This window comes from Podarcis tiliguerta, assembly GCF_965153285.1.
Source record: "Podarcis tiliguerta genome assembly, chromosome: 1".
Classification (NCBI taxonomy): domain Eukaryota; kingdom Metazoa; phylum Chordata; class Lepidosauria; order Squamata; family Lacertidae; genus Podarcis; species Podarcis tiliguerta.
In genome coordinates this window covers 127,209,278-127,228,571 of record NC_139534.1, presented here as the reverse complement: position 1 = coordinate 127,228,571, position 19,294 = coordinate 127,209,278, and the positions used below count along the sequence as shown (strand labels likewise).

At 40.2% G+C, this 19,294-nt stretch overlaps 1 protein-coding gene and 2 long non-coding RNA genes across 3 annotated transcripts in view; 2 read left to right on the top strand and 1 right to left on the bottom strand.

Annotated features, from left to right (window-relative positions):
- The window catches only part of LOC310677220 (potassium channel, subfamily K, member 16-like), a gene marked incomplete at its 5' end in the record, with an annotated part of 20,272 nt that extends 3,337 nt beyond the window's left edge, over nucleotides 1-16,935 (bottom strand). The window contains 4 exons of the mRNA XM_083439783.1: nucleotides 11,998-12,160; nucleotides 14,033-14,196; nucleotides 15,713-15,833; nucleotides 16,741-16,935. Of these exons, the coding sequence (XP_083295909.1) occupies nucleotides 11,998-12,160; nucleotides 14,033-14,196; nucleotides 15,713-15,833; nucleotides 16,741-16,935 (643 nt within the window). The remainder of the gene's footprint in view (nucleotides 1-11,997; nucleotides 12,161-14,032; nucleotides 14,197-15,712; nucleotides 15,834-16,740) is intronic.
- The window catches only part of LOC310677934, an 82,277-nt gene that overhangs the window by 53,402 nt on the left and 9,581 nt on the right, over nucleotides 1-19,294 (top strand). The gene's annotated exons all lie outside the window — the stretch shown is intronic.
- Nucleotides 14,536-18,130, top strand: LOC310677791. Its single transcript, XR_014511453.1, has 3 exons — nucleotides 14,536-14,674; nucleotides 16,852-16,991; nucleotides 18,111-18,130. It is a non-coding gene; the product is annotated as an uncharacterized lncRNA (long non-coding RNA).

The window sequence follows — 19,294 nt, the reverse complement described above, 5'->3', positions numbered from 1 at the left end:
GAAGGAGGAGGTGGAGTAAGATTAGAGTTTTAAGCTGGTGCACAGGGGGCGGAGATCCAGATAGAGCTTCGCCGGTCTAAAGCTCAGACGTAGAGCTGGGACGCTGAGACTTGTAAATGGAGACTATTCTTCATAAAGACTTTGATACTGTACTACCGGCTAGCGTTGGTCCTTGGTGAGCTGGGACCCGGAGCCAGCTCTGACAGATATGAAAAGAGAAGAGGAAAAAACTAGAGCGGAAGTATCTGAAGTTAACAAGACACAGGAAGAGTTGTGGGATGCGGTTGCAATGAATGAACTAAGAGAAAGACAGACAAATCTGAGATTGAGGTCTGTGCCTGAAGTGCAGGAGAACTGATAAAAGAAAAATTGACGGCAGAGATTGCCCAATGGTTAGACCTGCAAGCGGAGGATGTGGCTAAAACAATACAAAATGCCTTTCAAATAAGGACAAGGGACAACTAGAGCAAAGAAATTCCCTGGAGATTGTTTGATTATTTTCAAAGATAAATAGATGAGAGACTTAATTTTACAAAAAAAATAGAGAAAAAAGATTAAATATTGATGGGAATTATATAATTATTTTTAAAGATGTACCACTTCGCCTTTTGAAAAAACGAGACTGTTATGGACATTTGTTACAATCTTTGAAGAAAAATCAGGTTGAGTTTAAATGGGAATTTCCAGAAGGAGTGGCATTTACATATAAAGGGAAAAGGCACAGACTTACAAGACCAGATGAAGTGGATAAATTATTTAGAAGATACAAGGAGCTGATGACAGAAGAAGAGGAAGTGGGGATGAGGGGAGCAGGTGCCAGCGGAGTAGAATTCTCGAGATCAGTGGAGGAAGAGGGGAGAGATAAAAAGGACAAAAGAGGAAAAGGAGAAGATGAACAGGAGGAAGAAGAGGAAGGAGAAGAAGAAGAAAAGAATTTATTTTTAAAAATTGTAATATTGTAATATTAATTGGAATACAATATGGCGTTAAAATTATGGACATGGAATGTTAATGGAATGAACGATAAAAAAAGCGAAATAAAATTGAACAATATTTTAAACAAAAGAATTTGGATATTATATGCCAACAAGAGACACATGTTTAAAAAACGCACTGAAAATTTTTGATAAATAAAAAATTAGGAAATGAGTTTGTTTCATCTGATAAAAGTAAAAAGAGAGGAGTGGTATTGTATATTAAAAATAAATTGGAGGCACAACAAATATTTAAGGATGAAGAACGGAGAATTATAGCAGTTCAAGTCAACTTATAATCATTGGAGTTTATGCACCGAATGGAAATAAAATGGATTTCTTTAAGGACCTGGAGGAAAGATTATTTGAATATTTGGAGCGAAAGATTATAATAATGGGTGATATGAATGGTGTAGTTTCTATGGAAATAGATAGACTATGGGCGTCTGGGAAAACAAAAGAAGGAAACTTCCAAAATCATTCTTTGAAGTGGTAGAGAACTGTAATTTGATCGATATTTGGAGACAAAGACACCCATTAGAAAAACAATTTACATTTATTTCAGACGCAAACCAATCAATGTCAAGAATCGATCAGATATGGATATCCAATGAACTAACATCGAGAATCTTAAAGATCGAAATACAACCAAAAGTCTTCTCGGATCATAACGCAATTAAATGTACTCTAAAAGGATATGAAGAAAAATCTTTCAGATGGAGAATAAATGAAAACTTGCTGGATGATCAGAAGATAGTGGAAAGGGCACAGAAATGCCTAACGGACTATTTTGTAAATAATGTGAATAAAGGCACAAGAATGAGTATGGTGTGGGACGCTAGTAAAGCGGTGATGAGGGGTTTTTTCATCCAGCAAAATGCAATTAAAAATAAAATGAGAGAAAAAGGGAAAAAGGAAATCCTAAAACAAATTATGGAAAATGAGAAAAAACTAACTATGAGGCCCAAGGATGAAAAAGTGAAACAAAACATAAAAGTGCTTCAAACTCAATTTGCGATGATAATTAATAAGGAAGTGGAATGGAATATTAAAAAAATGAAGCAGAGGAATTTTGAATTTGCAAATAAGTCTGGAAAATGGTTGGCATGGCAAATTAAAAGAAGGAAAGAGCAAAATTTAATAAATAAAATAAAAGTGGAAGATCAAGATATTGAAAATCCAAAAGGAATTTGGAAAGGATTTGTAGACTTTTATAGAGAATTGCACAAAAGAAAGGGGAGATGTAATACAAAAGAAATAGAGGACTATTTAAAGAAGAAAGAGGTGCAGAAAATATCGAATTGTAATAAAAATAAATTGAACGAGCCAATTGAAATGGATGAAATTAAAAACGCAATAAGAGAACTGAAAAGTGGGAAGACACTGGGACCAGATGGATTTAGTGCAAGATATTATAAAGAAATGAAACACACCGTTAGTACCATTAAAAGAAGTGATGAATAACATCTTTCAAAAGGAAGAAATACCAGAGACTTGGAAAGAAGCCCATATAACTTTCATTCCCAAACAGGACTCAGACTTGACACAAGAATTACAGGCCGATCTCATTATTAAATAATGATTACAAAATGTTTGCAAACATTTTAGCGAATAGGATGAAAAGGATTTTAAAGGAAATGATACAGAAGGATCAAGCAGGTTTCCTTCCTGGTAGACAGATGAAAGATAACACTGAGCAATGGATCCAAACTACAAGAAAGAAGATTCCACCTAAACATTAGGAAGAACTTCCTGACAGTAAGAGCTGTTCGACAGTGGAATTTGCTGCCAAGGAGTGTGGTGGAGTCTCCTTCTTTGGACGTCTTTAAGCAGAGGCTTGACAACCATATGTCAGGAGTGCTCTGATGGTGTTTCTTGCTTGGCAGGGGGTTGGACTCGATGACCCTTGTGGTCTCTTCCAACTCTATGATTCTATGATTCTATGATTCTATAAGAAATATAATTGATATAATGGAATATCTGATTAACAGGAAGGATAAACAAGCAATGTTAATTTTTGTGGATGCGGAGAAAGCCTTTGATAATATTTCCTGGGAATTTATGTTAAAAAATCTAGAAATGATGGATATGGGCCAGTCTTTTCTAAATGGTATAAAGGCAATATATTCCGAACAAAGAGCAAAATTAATTGTTAATAATGTAATAACGGAAAATATTGCAATAACTAAGGGTACAAGACAACGGTGTCCTTTATCACCGTTGTTATTCATATCAGTCCTGGAAGTCTTACTAAGCTCAATAAGAAACAATGAAAGGATAAAAGGTGTGTCAGTTGGCCATAATCAATATAAAGTAAAGGCATTTGCTGATGACTTGGTTATAACTATAGAAGATCCCATAAAGAGTATTAAAGAGGTATTAAAAGAAATAGAAGAATTTGGACAGGTGGCAGGTTTTTAATTGAATAAGAAAAAAACCAAAATAATGGTGAGAAACATAGACCAATAAACTAGTGAAAGAAAACAGCAACAGACTGAGATTGAGGTGGTAAAGAAAGTGAAATATTTAGGGATTGCATTGACTCCCAGAAATATTGACTTGTTTCAAAATAATTATGTACCAGTATGGAACAAAGTTAAACGAGACTTAGAGGTGTGGGGTAGAATGAAATTATCATTTTGGGGAAGAATTGCAACGATAAAGATGAGTGTGTTACCGAAAATGCTGTTTTTGTTCCAAGCAATTCCAGTAATTAAAGGAGTTGCAATATTTAAAGAGTGGCAAAAAGTGATTTCAAGATATATCTGGCAGGGCAAAAAGCCAAGAATAAAATTTAAGTTGTTAACAGATTTAAAAGAGAGGGGAGGCTTCGCCCTGCCAGATATGAGATTATATTATGAAGCATCGTGCATATGTTGGTTGAAAGAATGGATGAAATTAGAAAATACAAATTTGTTAGATCTGGAAGGATATGATAATAGATTTGGTTGGCACGCATATTTATGGTATAAAAAAAACGAGTGCATAAAGGTTTCGAAAATCATATTATTAGAGGATCTCTGATTGAGGTATGGGGTAGGTACAAAAACCTACTTGAACCCAAAATACCACACTGGTTATCACCATTAGAGGTGATGAGTGTTAAAAAGATCAATATGACTGGGAGGTGGATAACATATGGAAGTTTAATTGAGAAAGAGGGAAGTAAGTGGAAAATGAAACCATATGAAGAAGTGAAAGAATATGTAAACGATTGGCTGCATTACTTTCAGATTAATGAAATGTTTAGAAAAGAGGTTACAGAAAGAGGCTATTTTGAAAAAGAATCTAGGTTTCAACGAGAAGTATTGAATAATGAAGTTAAAAATTTATCTATGATGTATAAATTATTATTAGAATGGCATTTGAAGGATCATAGAATCATAGAATCATAGAATCATAGAGTTGGAAGAGACCACAAGGGCCATCGAGTCCAACCCCCTGCCAAGCAGGAAACACCATCAGAGCACTCCTGACATATTGCTGTCAAGCCTCTGCTTAAAGACCTCCAAAGAAGGAGACTCCACCACACTCCTTGGCAGCAAATTCCACTGTCGAACAGCTCTTACTGTCAGGAAGTTCTTCCTAATGTTTAGGTGGAATCTTCTTTCTTGTAGTTTGGATCCATTGCTCCGTGTCCGCTTCTCTGGAGCAGCAGAAAACAACCTTTCTCCCTCCTCTATGTGACATCCTTTGATATATTTGAACATGGCTATCATATCACCCCTTAACCTCCTCTTCTCCAGGCTAAACATGCCCAGCTCCCTTAGCCGTTCCTCATAAGGCATCGTTTCCAGGCCTTTGACCATTTTGGTTGCCCTCCTCTGGACACGTTCCAGTTTGTCAGTGTCCTTCTTGAACTGTGGTGCCCAGAACTGGACACAGTACTCCAGGTGAGGTCTGACCAGAGCAGAATACAGTGGCACTATAACTTCCCTTGATCTAGATGCCATACTCCTATTGATGCAGCCCAGAATTGCATTGGCTTTTTTAGCTGCCGCGTCACACTGTTGGCTCATGTCAAGTTTGTGGTCAACCAAGACTCCTAGATCCTTTTCACATGTACTGCTCTCAAGCCAGGTGTCACCCATCTTGTACTTGTGCCTCTCATTTTTTTTGCCCAAGTGCAATACTTTACATTTCTCCCTGTTAAAATTCATCTTGTTTGTTTTGGCCCAGTTCTCTAATCTGTCAAGGTGGTTTTGAAGTGTGATCCTGTCCTCTGGGGTGTTAGCCACCCCTCCCAGTTTGGTGTCATCTGCAAATTTGATCAGGATGCCCTTGAGTCCATCATCCAAGTCGTTGATAAAGATGTTGAATAAGACCGGGCCCAAGACAGAACCCTGTGGCACCCCACTAGTCACTCTTCTCCAGGATGAAGAGGAACCATTGATGAGCACCCTTTGGGTCCGGTCAGTCAGCCAGTTACAAATCCACTGAGTGGTAGCATAGTCAAGACCGCATTTTACCAGCTTCTTTACAAGAATATCATGAGGCACCTTGTCAAATGCCTTGCTGAAATCAAGGTAGGCTACATCCACTGTGTTCCCTTCATCTACCAGGCTTGTAATTCTGTCAAAAAATGAGATCAGGTTCGTCTGACATGACTTATTTTTCAGAAATCCATGCTGACTATTGGTGATCACAGCATTCCTTTCTAGGTGCTCACAGATTGTTTGCTTAATGATCTGCTCCAGAATCTTCCCTGGTATTGATGTCAGACTGACTGGGCGGTAATTATTTGGGTCCTCTCTTTTCCCCTTTTTGAAAATAGGGACAACATTTGCCCTCCTCCAGTCTGCTGGGACTTCGCCTGTTCTCCAGGAATTCTCAAAGATGATTGCCAGTGGTTCTGATATCACATCTGCCAGTTCTTTTAATACTCTTGGATGCAGTTCATCTGGCCCTGGAGACTTGAATACATCTAAACTAGCCAAGTATTCTTATACTATCTCCTTAGTTATTCTGGGCTGTGTTTTCTCTGCTGAATCATTTGCTCCAAATTCTTCAGGTCGGGCATTGTTTTCTTTATCGGAGAAGACTGAGGCAAAGAAGGCATTGAGGAGTTCAGCCCTTTCTGTGTCCCCTGTTTGCATTTCACCATCCTCTCCTCTGAGTGACCCCACTGTTTCTTTGTTCTTCCTTTTGCTACGAACATACCCATAAAAGCCTTTTTTGTTGCTTTTAACCTCTCTAGCAAGCCTGAGTTCATTCTGTGCTTTAGCTTTTCTGACTTTGTGTCTACACGTGCTGGCTATTTGTTTGAATTCCTCTTTGGTGGTTTCCCCCCTTTTCCATTTTTTGTACACATCCTTTTTTAATCTTAACTCAGTTAAAAGTTCTTTAGATAGCCACCCTGGCTTCTTTAGGCACCTTCCATGTTTCCGTCTCATTGGTATTGCCTGAAGTTGTGCTTTTACTATCTCCCTCTTAACAAACTCCCAGCCATCATGAACTCCCTTTCCTTTTAGTATTACTGTCCATGGGATCTCACCCAGCACTTCCCTAAGTTTTATGAAGTCGGCTTTCTTAAAGTCAAGAAATTGAGTCCTAGTATGCTTGGCTGCTCCTTTCCGTTGTATAGTAAACTTCAGAAGAGCATGATCACTTGCGCCTAATGATCCTTCCACTTCTATCCCATTAACCAGGTCATCGACATTGGTTAGGACCAGATCTAAAGTGGCTGTTCCTCTTGTTGCTTCTCCCACTTTCTGGACAATGAAGTTGTCTGCAAGGCCAGTGAGGAATCTGTTTGACCTTATGCTCTTGGCTGAGTTTGACATCCAACAAATATCCGGGTAATTGAAGTCCCCCATTACTACTATCTCCCTTCCTTTTGCATGCTTGGCCATCTGTTCCAGGAAGGCCTCATCTATGTCCTCCGTTTGGCTTGGGGATCTATAGTAAACTCCCACAATGAGGTCACTGTTATTCTTCTCTCCCTTAATTTTGACCCAAATGCTCTCACTTTGGCTTTGAGGTTCTAAATCTTGGATCTCTTCACAGGTATACACATCCCTGACATATAACGCCACTCCTCCTCCTTTCTTGTCTGGTCTGTTTCTCTGAAATAGATTGTATCCCTCCATTTTTACATTCCAATCGTGGGACTTATCCCACCAGGTTTCAGTGATGCCTATTATGTCATATTTAGTTTGCTGTACCAAGAGCTCAAGCTCATCTTGTTTATTTCCCATGCTTTGTGCATTAGTGTACAGACATTGAAGTCCATTAGTCATTCCCCCGTGTCTCTTATTTAAGGATTTTTTCCTCCCACCACTAGGTCTGCTTGCTGTTTGCTCCATTTGGTCTATGACATTTGGATGATCATCTTCATCAATTGATAGACTCCTGCCTTCAGGAGCACTGTCTCCCTCCCCCACATTAGTCAGTTTAAAGCCCTCCTGATGAGGTTTCTGAGTTTTTTGGCAAAAACATTCCTCCCATCCGTTGTGAGGTGCAGCCCATCGCTTGCCAGAAGTCCATCTTCAAGAAACTGTAGTCCGTGATCTAAGAATCCAAACCGTTCCTGTTTACACCATTTGCGAAGCCAGCTGTTTACTTCCACTATTTTCCCCTCTCTCCCTGGGCCACGTCGTTCAATTGGGAGGACAGATGAGATGATGATTTGTGCATTTAATTGCTTCAATTTCCTGCCCAGAGCCTCGTAGTCTCTTTTGATCTTCTGGAGGCTATTGCATGCAGTGTCATTGGTTCCCACATGAACCAAGAGGAAGGGGTATTTGTCAGTGGGTTTTATGATTCCTGGCAGTCGTTCAGTTACATCTTGGATCTTAGCCCCGGGGAGACAGCACACTTCCCGAGACATCTTGTCAGGATGAAGAGGTTAAATCAGTTATGATTCAATGGGCCAAAGACTTTGGATATAACATTCAGTTTGATGGTTGGATAAAATTGTGGAAGAGATGAGATTTACGGCATGTACCACAATTAAAGAAAATGTTATGAAAATGACATATCGATGGTATATAACACCAGTTAAATTAAGTAAGATGTATAAGGTGAGTAATAAATGTTGGAAATGTAAGGAGAAAGAAGGGACATTTTATCATATGTGGTGGGAATGTAAAAAAATGAAGTGCTTCTGGGAAATGATATATAATGAGATAAAGAAAATACTGAAATATACATTTGTTAAAAAACCAGAAGCATTTCTATTAGGAATATTAGGTGGTGAAATAAAAAGGAACGATCAGAAAATATTTCTGTATGCAGTAACAGCAGCCAGAACTCTTTTGGCCCAGAAATGGAAACAAGAAGAAATGCCTACGATTGAAGAATGGAGATTGAAATTAATGGATTATGCGGAACTGGAGAGATTGACAGGGAGGATTCGCAACCGACGAGACCAAAGATTCACTGAGGACTGGAGTAAATTTACAGAATATATTAAAAATATTTGTGATAATGATATAACGTTTGTAAGTTTTCAAGAAGCTCTGTAAGAAGATTTGGTAGAAATATTGTTTAAACAACATGGTAAGATAAGATATATATAGTGCAATATAAATTAAGAAATGTGAAGATTTGTGATAATTATGGAAAATTATCAGACATGTTGATGGAAGTCTAAAAGATATGTGATGAGTTTTTGATGTTTAATGATAATAATAATAATAATAATAATAATAATAATAATAATAATAATAAATTTTATTTATACCCCGCCCTCCCCAGCCAAAGCTGGGCTCAGGGTGGCTAACAACAGTCAAAACAATCCAACATTCTAAAAACCTTTCACCATAAAAATCAATCAAAAACAAATTGATGGCAACCATCAAGCAAGACCCTGTGCTGATTGCCAGAGGAGGGGGTCAGGCTGCGCCCTGACCAAAGGCCTGGTGGAACAGCTCTGTCTTACAGGCCCTGCGGAAAGATGTCAGGTCCCGCAGGGCCCTAGTCTCTTGTGATGTTATAAATTTGTTTTTATTGGAAAATTAATAACAATCATATCTTTAAAAAAATTGAAAACATTTGAAGAAATTAGGTACCATCTTACGGGCTGGCTCCAGTATCATCAACTAAATAATGTTTTTAGCTTGTATTAAAAATATATCAGACTTTAAAGAGGAAAAAATATAATTACAAAAAGTATTATTAGGAAGTAACAAAAAATTACTATCTAAAGTATATGATTTATTACTAGAATGGGATGTAAAGGATGAACAAATAAAAGAAGCACAGATCAAATGGGCCCAAGATATCAGATATGCAATAGAATTAGACCAGTGGGAAAGACTATTGAAAATTGACTAACATTCACTTCCTGTTATTCTATAAAAGAGAACATGATGAAGTTGTTTTATAGATGGCACATGACACCATTGATTGCCAAAAACTATAAGACCAAATCCAACCTTTGCTGGAAGTGATGCCCTTATGGTGGGGATGCGAAAAAGGGGGGGGGATTGAAGCTGCACCCATGAAGATTTAAAAAGATGCTCAGAATATCTATAGAAAAAAACCATGAGACATTCCTGCTGAGCATAGTCTCAAGATAGGAGAAAATTATTTCTATATGCAGTCGCAGCAGCCAAAATACTCCTTGTAAAGAACTGGAAAGGAAATCACATACCTACAAAAGAGGATTGGTTAATTAAACTAACAGAGTTTATAGAATTTGCAAAATTAATTACGGTAATAAGGTATCAAACACACCAGAAATTAAGGGCAGAATGGATATGGTTCGAAGAATATATGAACAAACACTGCTCTAAAGATAACATGCTGATATGTTTACACTAAGCTTGTAAGGTGACTTGATGTTATACCATAATAGTACTATAAAAGAAGTAATTACAGTAATAAATGATTGTTGTTGTTGTTTAGTCGTTTAGTCGTGTCCGACTCTTCATGACCCATGGACCAGAGCATGCCAGGCACTCCTGTCTTCCACGGCCTCCCGCAGTTTGGTCAAACTCATGCTGGTAGCTTCGAGAACACTGTCCCACCATCTCGCCCTCTGTCGTCCCCTTCTCCTTGTGTGCTCCATCTTTCCCAACATCAGGGTCTTTTCCAGGGAGTCTTCTCTTCTCATGAGATGGCCAAAGTATTGGAGCCTCAGCTTCAGGATCTGTCCTTCTAGTGGAGCACTCAGGGCTGATTTCCTTCAGAATGGAGAGGTTTGATCTTCTTGCAGTCCATGGGACTCTCAAGAGTCAGCTCCAACACCATAATTCAAAAGCATCCATTCTTCGGCGATCAGCCTTCTTTATGGTCCAGCTCTCACTTCCATACATCACTACTGGGAAAACCATAGCTTTAACTATATGGACCTTTGTTGGCAAGATGATGTCTCTGCTTTTTAAGATGCTGTCTAGGTTTGTCATTGCTTTTCTCCCAAGAAGCAGGCATCTTTTAATTTCTTGGCTGCTGTCACCGTGATAAATGATAGCAATGTAAATAAGAACTTAAATGACTCAAAGATGTCCAGTGCTGGTGGAGGGGAGTCAAATGGGTGTGGTACTTCATCCTTTTTTCTTTCTTACCCTTTCCCTTTACTCTCTTTGGCTTTTGGGGTTAAGTGTGTGTACTTTATTTATATATATATATATATATATATGCTTAAATAAAACATTATTATTTCTTAACAAAAAATGAATTGTGGGAAGACGAACACAGGAAACTGCCAATGTCCGTATTATTGTCTATTTGTGATGGTTTGGGCTCATGATGCTGTTTTGGCCTGCAAAAGCTTTGGGGTGGTTGCCCTACCACATTTCCAATCGGTGCACATCCTACATACCCAGCTCCTTCAACCATTCTTCATAAGGCTTAGTTTGCAGACTCTTGATCATTTTGGCTGCCCTTCTCTGCACATTTTCCAGCTGGTCAACATTCTTCTTAAACTGTGGTGCCCAGAACTGGACACAGTATTCTAGGTGTGTTCTGACCAAGGCAGAATAGAGTGGTGCTATTACTTCCCTTGATCTGGACACTATACTTCTACCGATGCAGCCGAGAATAGCGTTAGCTTTTTTTTTGTTGCTGTTGCTGCTGCTGCATCACACTGTGGACTCATGTTAAGCTTGTGGTCCACCAAGACCCCTAGATCCTTTTCACATGTACTGCTAGTAAGCCAGGTGTCCCCCGTCCTATATTTGTGCAGCTGCTTCTTCCTGACTAAGTGTAGAACCTTACATTTGTCCCTATTGAAATGCATTTTGTTAGCTTGTGCCCAGTTCTCCAATCTGTTAAGGTCATTTTGAATTGATTCTGTTTTCTGTGGCATTAGCTACCCCTCCGAGTTCAGTGTCAGCTGTACATTTGAGAAGCATCCTCTCAATTCATTCAGCCAAGCATTTATAAAGACGTTGAACAACAACAGGCCCAGAACAGAACCTGGTGGCACCCTACTTGTCACTTTTTTTCCAGGATTTCAAGGAACCATTGATGAGTACTCATTGGGATGGCTATTATTATTATTATTATTATTATTATTAAATTTTCATACTACATAAAAGAAAAAGGTAAGATACCCTTTCAATACAAAAGAAAAAACATATAAACATATATAAACCTATACCCCCCATGAATTCCCATATCATTCCCCTCCACCACACCTCAACTTCCTTAACTTTTAATTTCAGTACAATCTTTATGTTATTGAATTTTAATTTCCTTTTTGCATCCTAATTGGTTTTATCCTTTCCTCTTTACTCCTTTAGTCTAAGCATATCAACATGTTCTGTTTTGGTTTGTCAGCCTTCATATATAGGCAGTTAGCATTGCCATTTCTATGAATTCAGTTAGTTTGTATAACCATTCTTCTTTCGTGGGTATTGCTTCACTTTCCATTTGGTAGCGTATATTATCCTGACAGCTGCTGTAGCATATAAGAAAATTCCTTTCACTTTCTGAGGTATGTCTTTTCCCAATAGGCCTAATAAGTATGCTGTGGTTTCTTTTGTATGGATGTTTTTAACATTTTTTAAAGTTCTTCATGGATAACACCCCAATAACCAGTTAAGCTCACAATATGAAAGTATTTTGAAAGCCTTACCTATTAGATAGTCTCCAAAACCAATGGTGCTAAGTGTTATAAATGTAAAATAGACAGCTTCATAAAAAGTCCAGCCCTCCACCCATTGAAAGAGGAGTGATGGCAAAATAAGAAACATTAGAAGTCCCACAACCACGAACACGGAAATATATCTTGCTGTTTTCTGAAAGATAAAGCAAGAAAAGAAAAAAGGCAGGTTTGATGGAACAGAACTCAGTTTTCTTGGCCTTGAGCCAATGATTTTAGGCTGCATTAACAGATAAATAATAATAATTCCACCCTAGTTAGACTTCATCTGTAGCACGGTTTGGTGCTGATGTCATGATTTATGGTGGTCAGGCTCTATTGCCCTCTGGGGCAGAGGAGCTGTTCAGGCAGGGGAAAGCCAGGATTTATGAGGTAAGATTCCTGGCAATGCTCCTCAGATGGTTCTGGGGAGTTCACTGCATCCCGCGGTGTCGTTTAAGCCCGTTTCTGCCAACTTGAAAGGCAGAACGGGTGTGCCCTGGGAAGGGTGTCCTTGCCATGGACGAACCTCCATCTCTGGCATGATTTGGGACCACCAGTTTGGAATATTGCCGTTAATCATGAGGCACTCCTGAAATGGCATACGATAATGGGCTGCAATCAATCAGTTGCCGAAAGGATGGGATTTGGTTCTTCGAAGGTATTTGAATGTGTGTGGTTTTTCCCCTGAAGCTTGAAATTCCCCATAACAGCCAAAAAGGAAAGGGGAGGACAAAACACTTTGTGCTTTCATCCAAATGATTCTTTTCTCTCTTGTCCTCCCCTGCAAAAATGGAATAATTGTGTGTAGCCGTGGCTATGGTACTTTCTTACCAAGGAAAAGAAGGGGGAGGCTTTGATTTATGCTTAATAAGGAATTTAACAAGGTTTTACTATGCCCTCCCCCACCCCATTGAGGCTGAATGGACTTTATTTAAAAATTATTGTTGGACCAGACCAGGAGTGTGAGGGGGAAATGCTGAGTAAAGAAGATAGAACGGATAGGATAAGAGGCTTGGGAAAAAAGGATTTCGTTTTAGAAACAGGCAAGTAACTAAAAGCCTTGGTCTGTCGTAATCCCAAGTTAACTTGGCAAACTTGATTTTCAAAACACTGAAAAAAATGGAACTATAGGGGAAAGTAATGTCCGAGTTTGTAATATCTAAACTGTGTTGTACATTTTGTTAACGTTTATGCATGAAAAGGTGACGATTTGTTAAGCTGTACATTGTACATTGTTAAGCTGTACATTGTTGCACACACCCTCGCACCCACTAACATTTTGGAGAATTAAGAAAAAATAATTCCATGAATTTAGGAAGATATATTTTGCAAATTTATCCTGGAGCCAGTTTTGCTAAAGGCAAACAGCTATGTTTCAAAAATATGAGCTTCTTAAAACAAATAATTTGGCGAGCTTCTCCCATTCCTATTTGAAGGCAGAGCTTGAATTTATCTACCTCACTTATTTAGAGGGCATAATGCACATGTCTAAATTATTCTTGTCTTCCACCTCTTATAAGGCAACTAATCATATATGCATATGTATATGCAATATAATAAGAGAAGAACCCTGCTGGATCAGGCAAGGGCCCATCTAGTTGAGGATCCTGTTCTCATCAAAGCTGACCTAATAATAATAATAATAATAATAATAATAATAATAATAATAATATTTTTTTTATACCCCATCTTCCCCAGCCAAGACCTGGCTCAGGGCAGCTAACAACCGATAATAAAAACAAGTTGATTAAAACACAATTTAAAAAACAAGATTAAAATACAACATTAAAACGTTAAGATGCAGCCTCTTCACAGGAGGAGAAAGGAAAAAGAAAGAGGGGGAGGGAGGGAATTAAATTGACTCCAAGCCAAAGGCCAGGCGGAACAACTCTGTCTTACAGGCCCTGCGGAAAGAAATCAGATCCCACAGGGCCCTGGTCCCATGAGGCAGAGCGTTCCACCAGACCGGAGCCTCAGTCTGACTGGTAAGATTAGAAATCATCTCCAGATAAAGTAACTGAATTACCTTCTTTCCTTTCCCAAACACATTCCTTGCACAGCTTTCGAAGAGTTTTGAGACTAAAAAGCCAATATAGTTCAAGCAGATGAGGTTGAAGGGGATTCCAAAGAGAGCAAAAATAATACAAAAGATCTGCCCTTCTTTCGTTTGCGGAGAGACGTTTCCATAGCCTGTTGAAAGATTAAGAAAGGGTTGCAAAGGATGTCAACAACTGTTGATTTGCCAATTGCCTAGAGAAGTTACAGAGCAGGGTCCCGACGAAGGGTTGTTTCCAGTGGAGAGCAACATGTACATTGAGACTGACTGTTCCTTCCTTTCCTCTCTCCTGTACAACCCCCAAATCTGCTCCAGAGGATCCCCATACCCTCTGGAGCAGACTTTGAGGGTGCTCAGAGGGGTGCAGTGAGGAGAAGAGGGATAAGCTTCATTGTGCAAGCAGAGGTCTGTGCACAATGGAAATGGCAGCCTTGAATACATCCCAATGTATTTATTTTATGTACTGCACTCACTGATCTCCTTTAAGCCGATGCACTTGGTGTCAGGATAATTATATGGGAGCTTCAAGTCTCTCCCTCCTGTTCCTTGGACCGGACAGGCCCACTGTGGAAGAACTGACCTGAGATGCAATGGCAGAGGCCAAGTGTGCAGGTATGACTTCGGAGACCTTGTGAAACATTGGGTGAAATGGAGACTCATCATGGCAACCCTTTAAAAAACCCCAAAAGATTGATAATATATTTGTAATGTGAATTAGGAGTTGACTGCATTTTCATGACAATGAAAACAAATGTAGGTTGATCTGCAGTGAGGAGAGAGCTGAGTTCCTCCATTCGTGGCCGTCATGGCTAAAATAAGTTGCAATTCCCAGGCCCCTAAAGACTTTAAGAATGCTCAAGGAATTTGATTTCTCTCAATTCCAGTCTGACCTAGCCTTGCCTGTGAATTGAAACATGCTTAACCTTCAGATTTTTCAGTTTTTCAAAATTGGTGAGAGTTAAACAATGAATTACAAAAAAACTTATTTGCTTTGGGATGATATGTCTTTGGTGATGAAATTGGGCATGCAAGGAGCGTCTTAGACAGAGGAACCACCAGTGTGCCCAGATACCCCATAATAGCCCTCAGGGTAAGTTTTCTGCTCAGAAAAACCTCCATTTTAGTTTCCTTTGCGATTGGCCTCAATTAAGACTTGGCTGATCTATCTGCCAATTAATTCTTATTAATTAATTCTTATCCAGAATGCAAATTGGCTTCTGGTGTAAGAAGAGGCATGATTTAAGAGGCTGAAAAACAAAGCAAAAAGCTTGTCTTAAATAATCAATGATAATTTATTTGGCGAGCAAGTCCCACTGAATGTATAGGGTTGTGCTGAGAGGGACGGATTTGCATTGGGAGACTGGCATGGGGTCAGTTGCACCGGGTGGGATTTGAACTCGTTTCCCTAGCCCAACTACTTTCCACAAAGTAGTTTTAATAATGGGTTGGCCCCAGAATGGAGGAGAATAAATAACTAATCAGGGAATGGGCTCGTTGGGCATATAATAAATGAACAGGGAGGACAAAAATGAGGTGTGAAGAATGATGAAAGAGCAAAAGCAAAACCTGCTGCTTAACGCAATTTATGTGAGAGCAGTTGAATGCCCTGCATACTATATTCGGGGAGAAGCCAGAACCAAATGACAGTACCTATTGTGGCTAACATAGTGCCCACGAAGAAGAATGAATTAGCGAAATCCCAGTTGCTGTATTTTTCTGAAGGGTGGGTTGCTGCTGGAATTATGCCCTTCCGAACAGATCTTATTAATTTCTGCAATTGAAGGCAAGACTCAGTTTGAATATTCCAGCAATAAGAATAGACCCTCCTCTAATTATCACCAGATACTGCTAACCAAATCTCTATGCATTCACAAGGGAAGTTCTTGTGGATCAGTCCAGCATGTTCTTCCCCCAGTGGCCAGCCCAGTGCTCATGGGAAGCCCACAAACAGGACCTGAGCACAACAGCCCTCCCCTCACTTGTCACCCCCAGTAACTGGTAGGCATAGGACTTATGCACACTCAACTTTTCCTCCACTCTTTCCAGGCAAAGGCCCACACTCCAAGGGGTGCTTGTTGTGGTTTGCACCAAGCTTTCCCAGTGAAAACTGTGATCTATGTTTGGGTTGTTGAGAGGGATGCAGCAGTTTCACCCTCAAAGCTTAGTGATAAAGTAGACTCTTTACACAAGACTTGAAGACAAGTCTTGACTGGTCAGGATGGCAACAAGGGCTTTTTTCAGCAGGAACTCTCTGGAACTCAGTTCTGGCACCTCTCAAGTGGGCGCCTTTGCCATTATAGGAGAAGGAGGGAGGCGTTCATGGTGAGTTCTGGGAACTTCCGATACCTCTTTTCCTAGAAAAATAGCACTGATGGCAACACTATAACAAGCTTTATTATTTATATCTCAAGTTCAATACTAAGTGTTTCTCTCCCATTTCCCCAAGAGAGATTTTGGTCTTCTTGCTCCAAAAACATACACTCCATCAATTTGCCTAATCCTCCATGGGGATAACATTCCACATGCAGAAGGAAGGCTCTATGCTGGCCACTGATTCTGTCCCCACCTCAATTCCCACCTCCTAAACTGTATTCCCCCCATATATACTTTCTGACCTCTCGACCTCTGTTGTCATGCCACAGTCATCTCTTTTCAGTCTTCCTGAAATAATGCCTTACCTGTATGAATAACTCCACCTCTTCTGGGGTGAGAGCGGAGTAGTTCAAAAGAAAATCATTTTTCAGGTGAAACACTGTATCTATTACTTTTTTGTTGTGATCCTTCTCCAGAATCTCAAAGACGAGGGCCCCCATCACCACGTAAGTCAGGAAGCCAGCCAGCAGTATGAAGCCCTGTGCCCTGCTCACACGCATGTTGTTCTGTGTGGGAATGAGGGCCAAGGAAGAAGCAGACACAAGAGCGACTATAGGTTAGTAAGCAAGTCCTTATTTGTCTTGACCCAGACTCAATAGTACAGCCCCATAGCTGGGCACTCTCCATAGCTGGACCCAAGCTAACCAAATGAATTTCAACAGGGACAAATGTAAAGTTCTGCACTTAGGCAGGAAGAACCAGATGCACAAATAGAAGATGGGAGAGCCAGTGTGGTATAGTGGTTAAGAGCGGTGGACTCGTAATCTGGTGAACCGGGTTCGCTTCCCCACTCCTCCACATGCAGCTTCTGGGAGACTTTGGGTTAGTCACACTTCTCTGAAGTCTCTCAGCCCCACTCACCTCACAGAGTGTTTGTTGTGGGGGAGGAAGGGAAAGGAGAATGTTAGCCGCTTTGAGACTCCTTAAAGGGAGTGAAAGGTGGGATATCAAATCCAAACTCTTCTTCTAAGTAGCAGTACATGCAAAAAGGACCCAGGGGTCTTGGTGGACCACAAGCTGAACATGAGTCAACTGTGTGTTATTATTACCACAAGATTGATCTAAATTAGCATTGTTAAACATCAACAAAATGTATCATGACTTATCAATGTATATCAACAGATAGCAGTCATTGAACCTGACCTTGTAGGGGAAAGAAAATGCTCTTTAGAACTGTATCACTAAGCATATTTACTGTCAGGTACACAATTCTGGAGACCCACAATTGAAAGTAACTCCAAATTGGGCTACCTTGGAATATTCCTATGTAGCACTGCAAGAAAGATGGGTGGCACTCGGGTCTAAATACATTAATATTCAAGATACTATTGAAAAAATAACATTAGTTCAAACGATATGGCATCACATGTTCAAAAAATATAAATTTGACCTTTTCTCCCATGACAAAATTGCTTTGTGGGGAAACACGTCTTTAAAAATCGGGAAATACTGTAATAGGTTAAGATCTGGTGAATTAGAATAACAACTCTGTAAAGTATAGAGTTTTGGGTTTTTTTCACCCCATCTCCCCCTTTACTTTGCCTTCTACACGGCTGCTGTTTCTCCCCCCAAAAATGTCTCTAGAATATGACATTGCAAGGAAGCTCTGAGGACAAAACCATATGTGAATATGTTGCTAGAAAAACTAGGGGGAAATGTGCTTCATGTTTTATAGGTGCCTAAAATAAAAGATTGGGACGCGGGTGGCACTGTGGGTAAAACCTCAGTGCCTAGGACTTGCCGATTGTATGGTCGGCGGTTCGAATCCCCGCGGCGGGGTGAGCTCCTGTCGTTTGGTCCCAGCTCCTGCCCTCCTAGCAGTTCGAAAGCACCCCTAAGTGCAAGTAGATAAATAGGTACCGCTTTATAGCGGGAAGGTAAACGGCGTTTCCATGTGCGGCGCTGGTGCTGGCTCACCAGCTGCAGCTTGGTCACACTGGCCACGTGACCTGGAAGTGTCTTCGGACGGCGCTGGCTCCCGGCCTCTTGAGCGAGATGAGCACGCAACCCTAGAGTCAGACACAACTGGCCCGTATGGGCAGGGGTACCTTTACCTTAAAATAAAAGATTGAAGACAGAAGAGCCTGGCGTGCTCTGGTCCATGGGGTCATGAAGAGTCAGAGACGACTAAACAACTAAACAACAACAAAATAAAAGATTATACTGCCTAAAAAAAAACACTGCTTCAATGACTTCCCGGGAGAAGTTGGTCGGAATGTTAGGATACTGCATGTCAAAACACACTTTCTCTTTCCAGGTTTGTTTTAGGTTTTTTTTTAAGAAATACAGTTCATTGGGAAACATGGAGGAAGAAAACCAGGAGGTTTTGTCATGTTGGAGCTAATGTGTTTTCCCACATCCATAACCAGTCCAGGGGTCATTTGGAGGAGGGAATTGAAAGGAGCGGAGAGGTCTTTGCTTGGCTCATCACTCACCCTGATAGGGACATTTGATTCAAAATCCTCTTAAATGATCCACTCCTTCGACTTCCAATATCTGATAGGAGAGTCTCAGTGCTTCCCTTTCACTGGGTAGCTATTTGGTAGAAGCAGCCTGACCACACCTTCATGGGCTCTATGAGGTCATGGGTATATTACTCTCTTTTGTGGACTGGCTTACCTGCTCCTCTGTGAGGTCACCCCCTCTGTACCTGCTGTGCTGCTGAAAGCCTCCAGGTCTGAGAGACTGGTAGGAAGATCAGCCTTCAATATTTTAGAGGGAGCAAGCTTGATCTATTGTTACATCCAGCAATGGGAATGCTCATCAGATTTGCAGATGGCACCAAACTGGGAGGGGCAGCTAATGCCGCAGAAGAAAGAATCAGGATTTGGGGTGCCATTTGTCCTCTTTTTCCAGGAC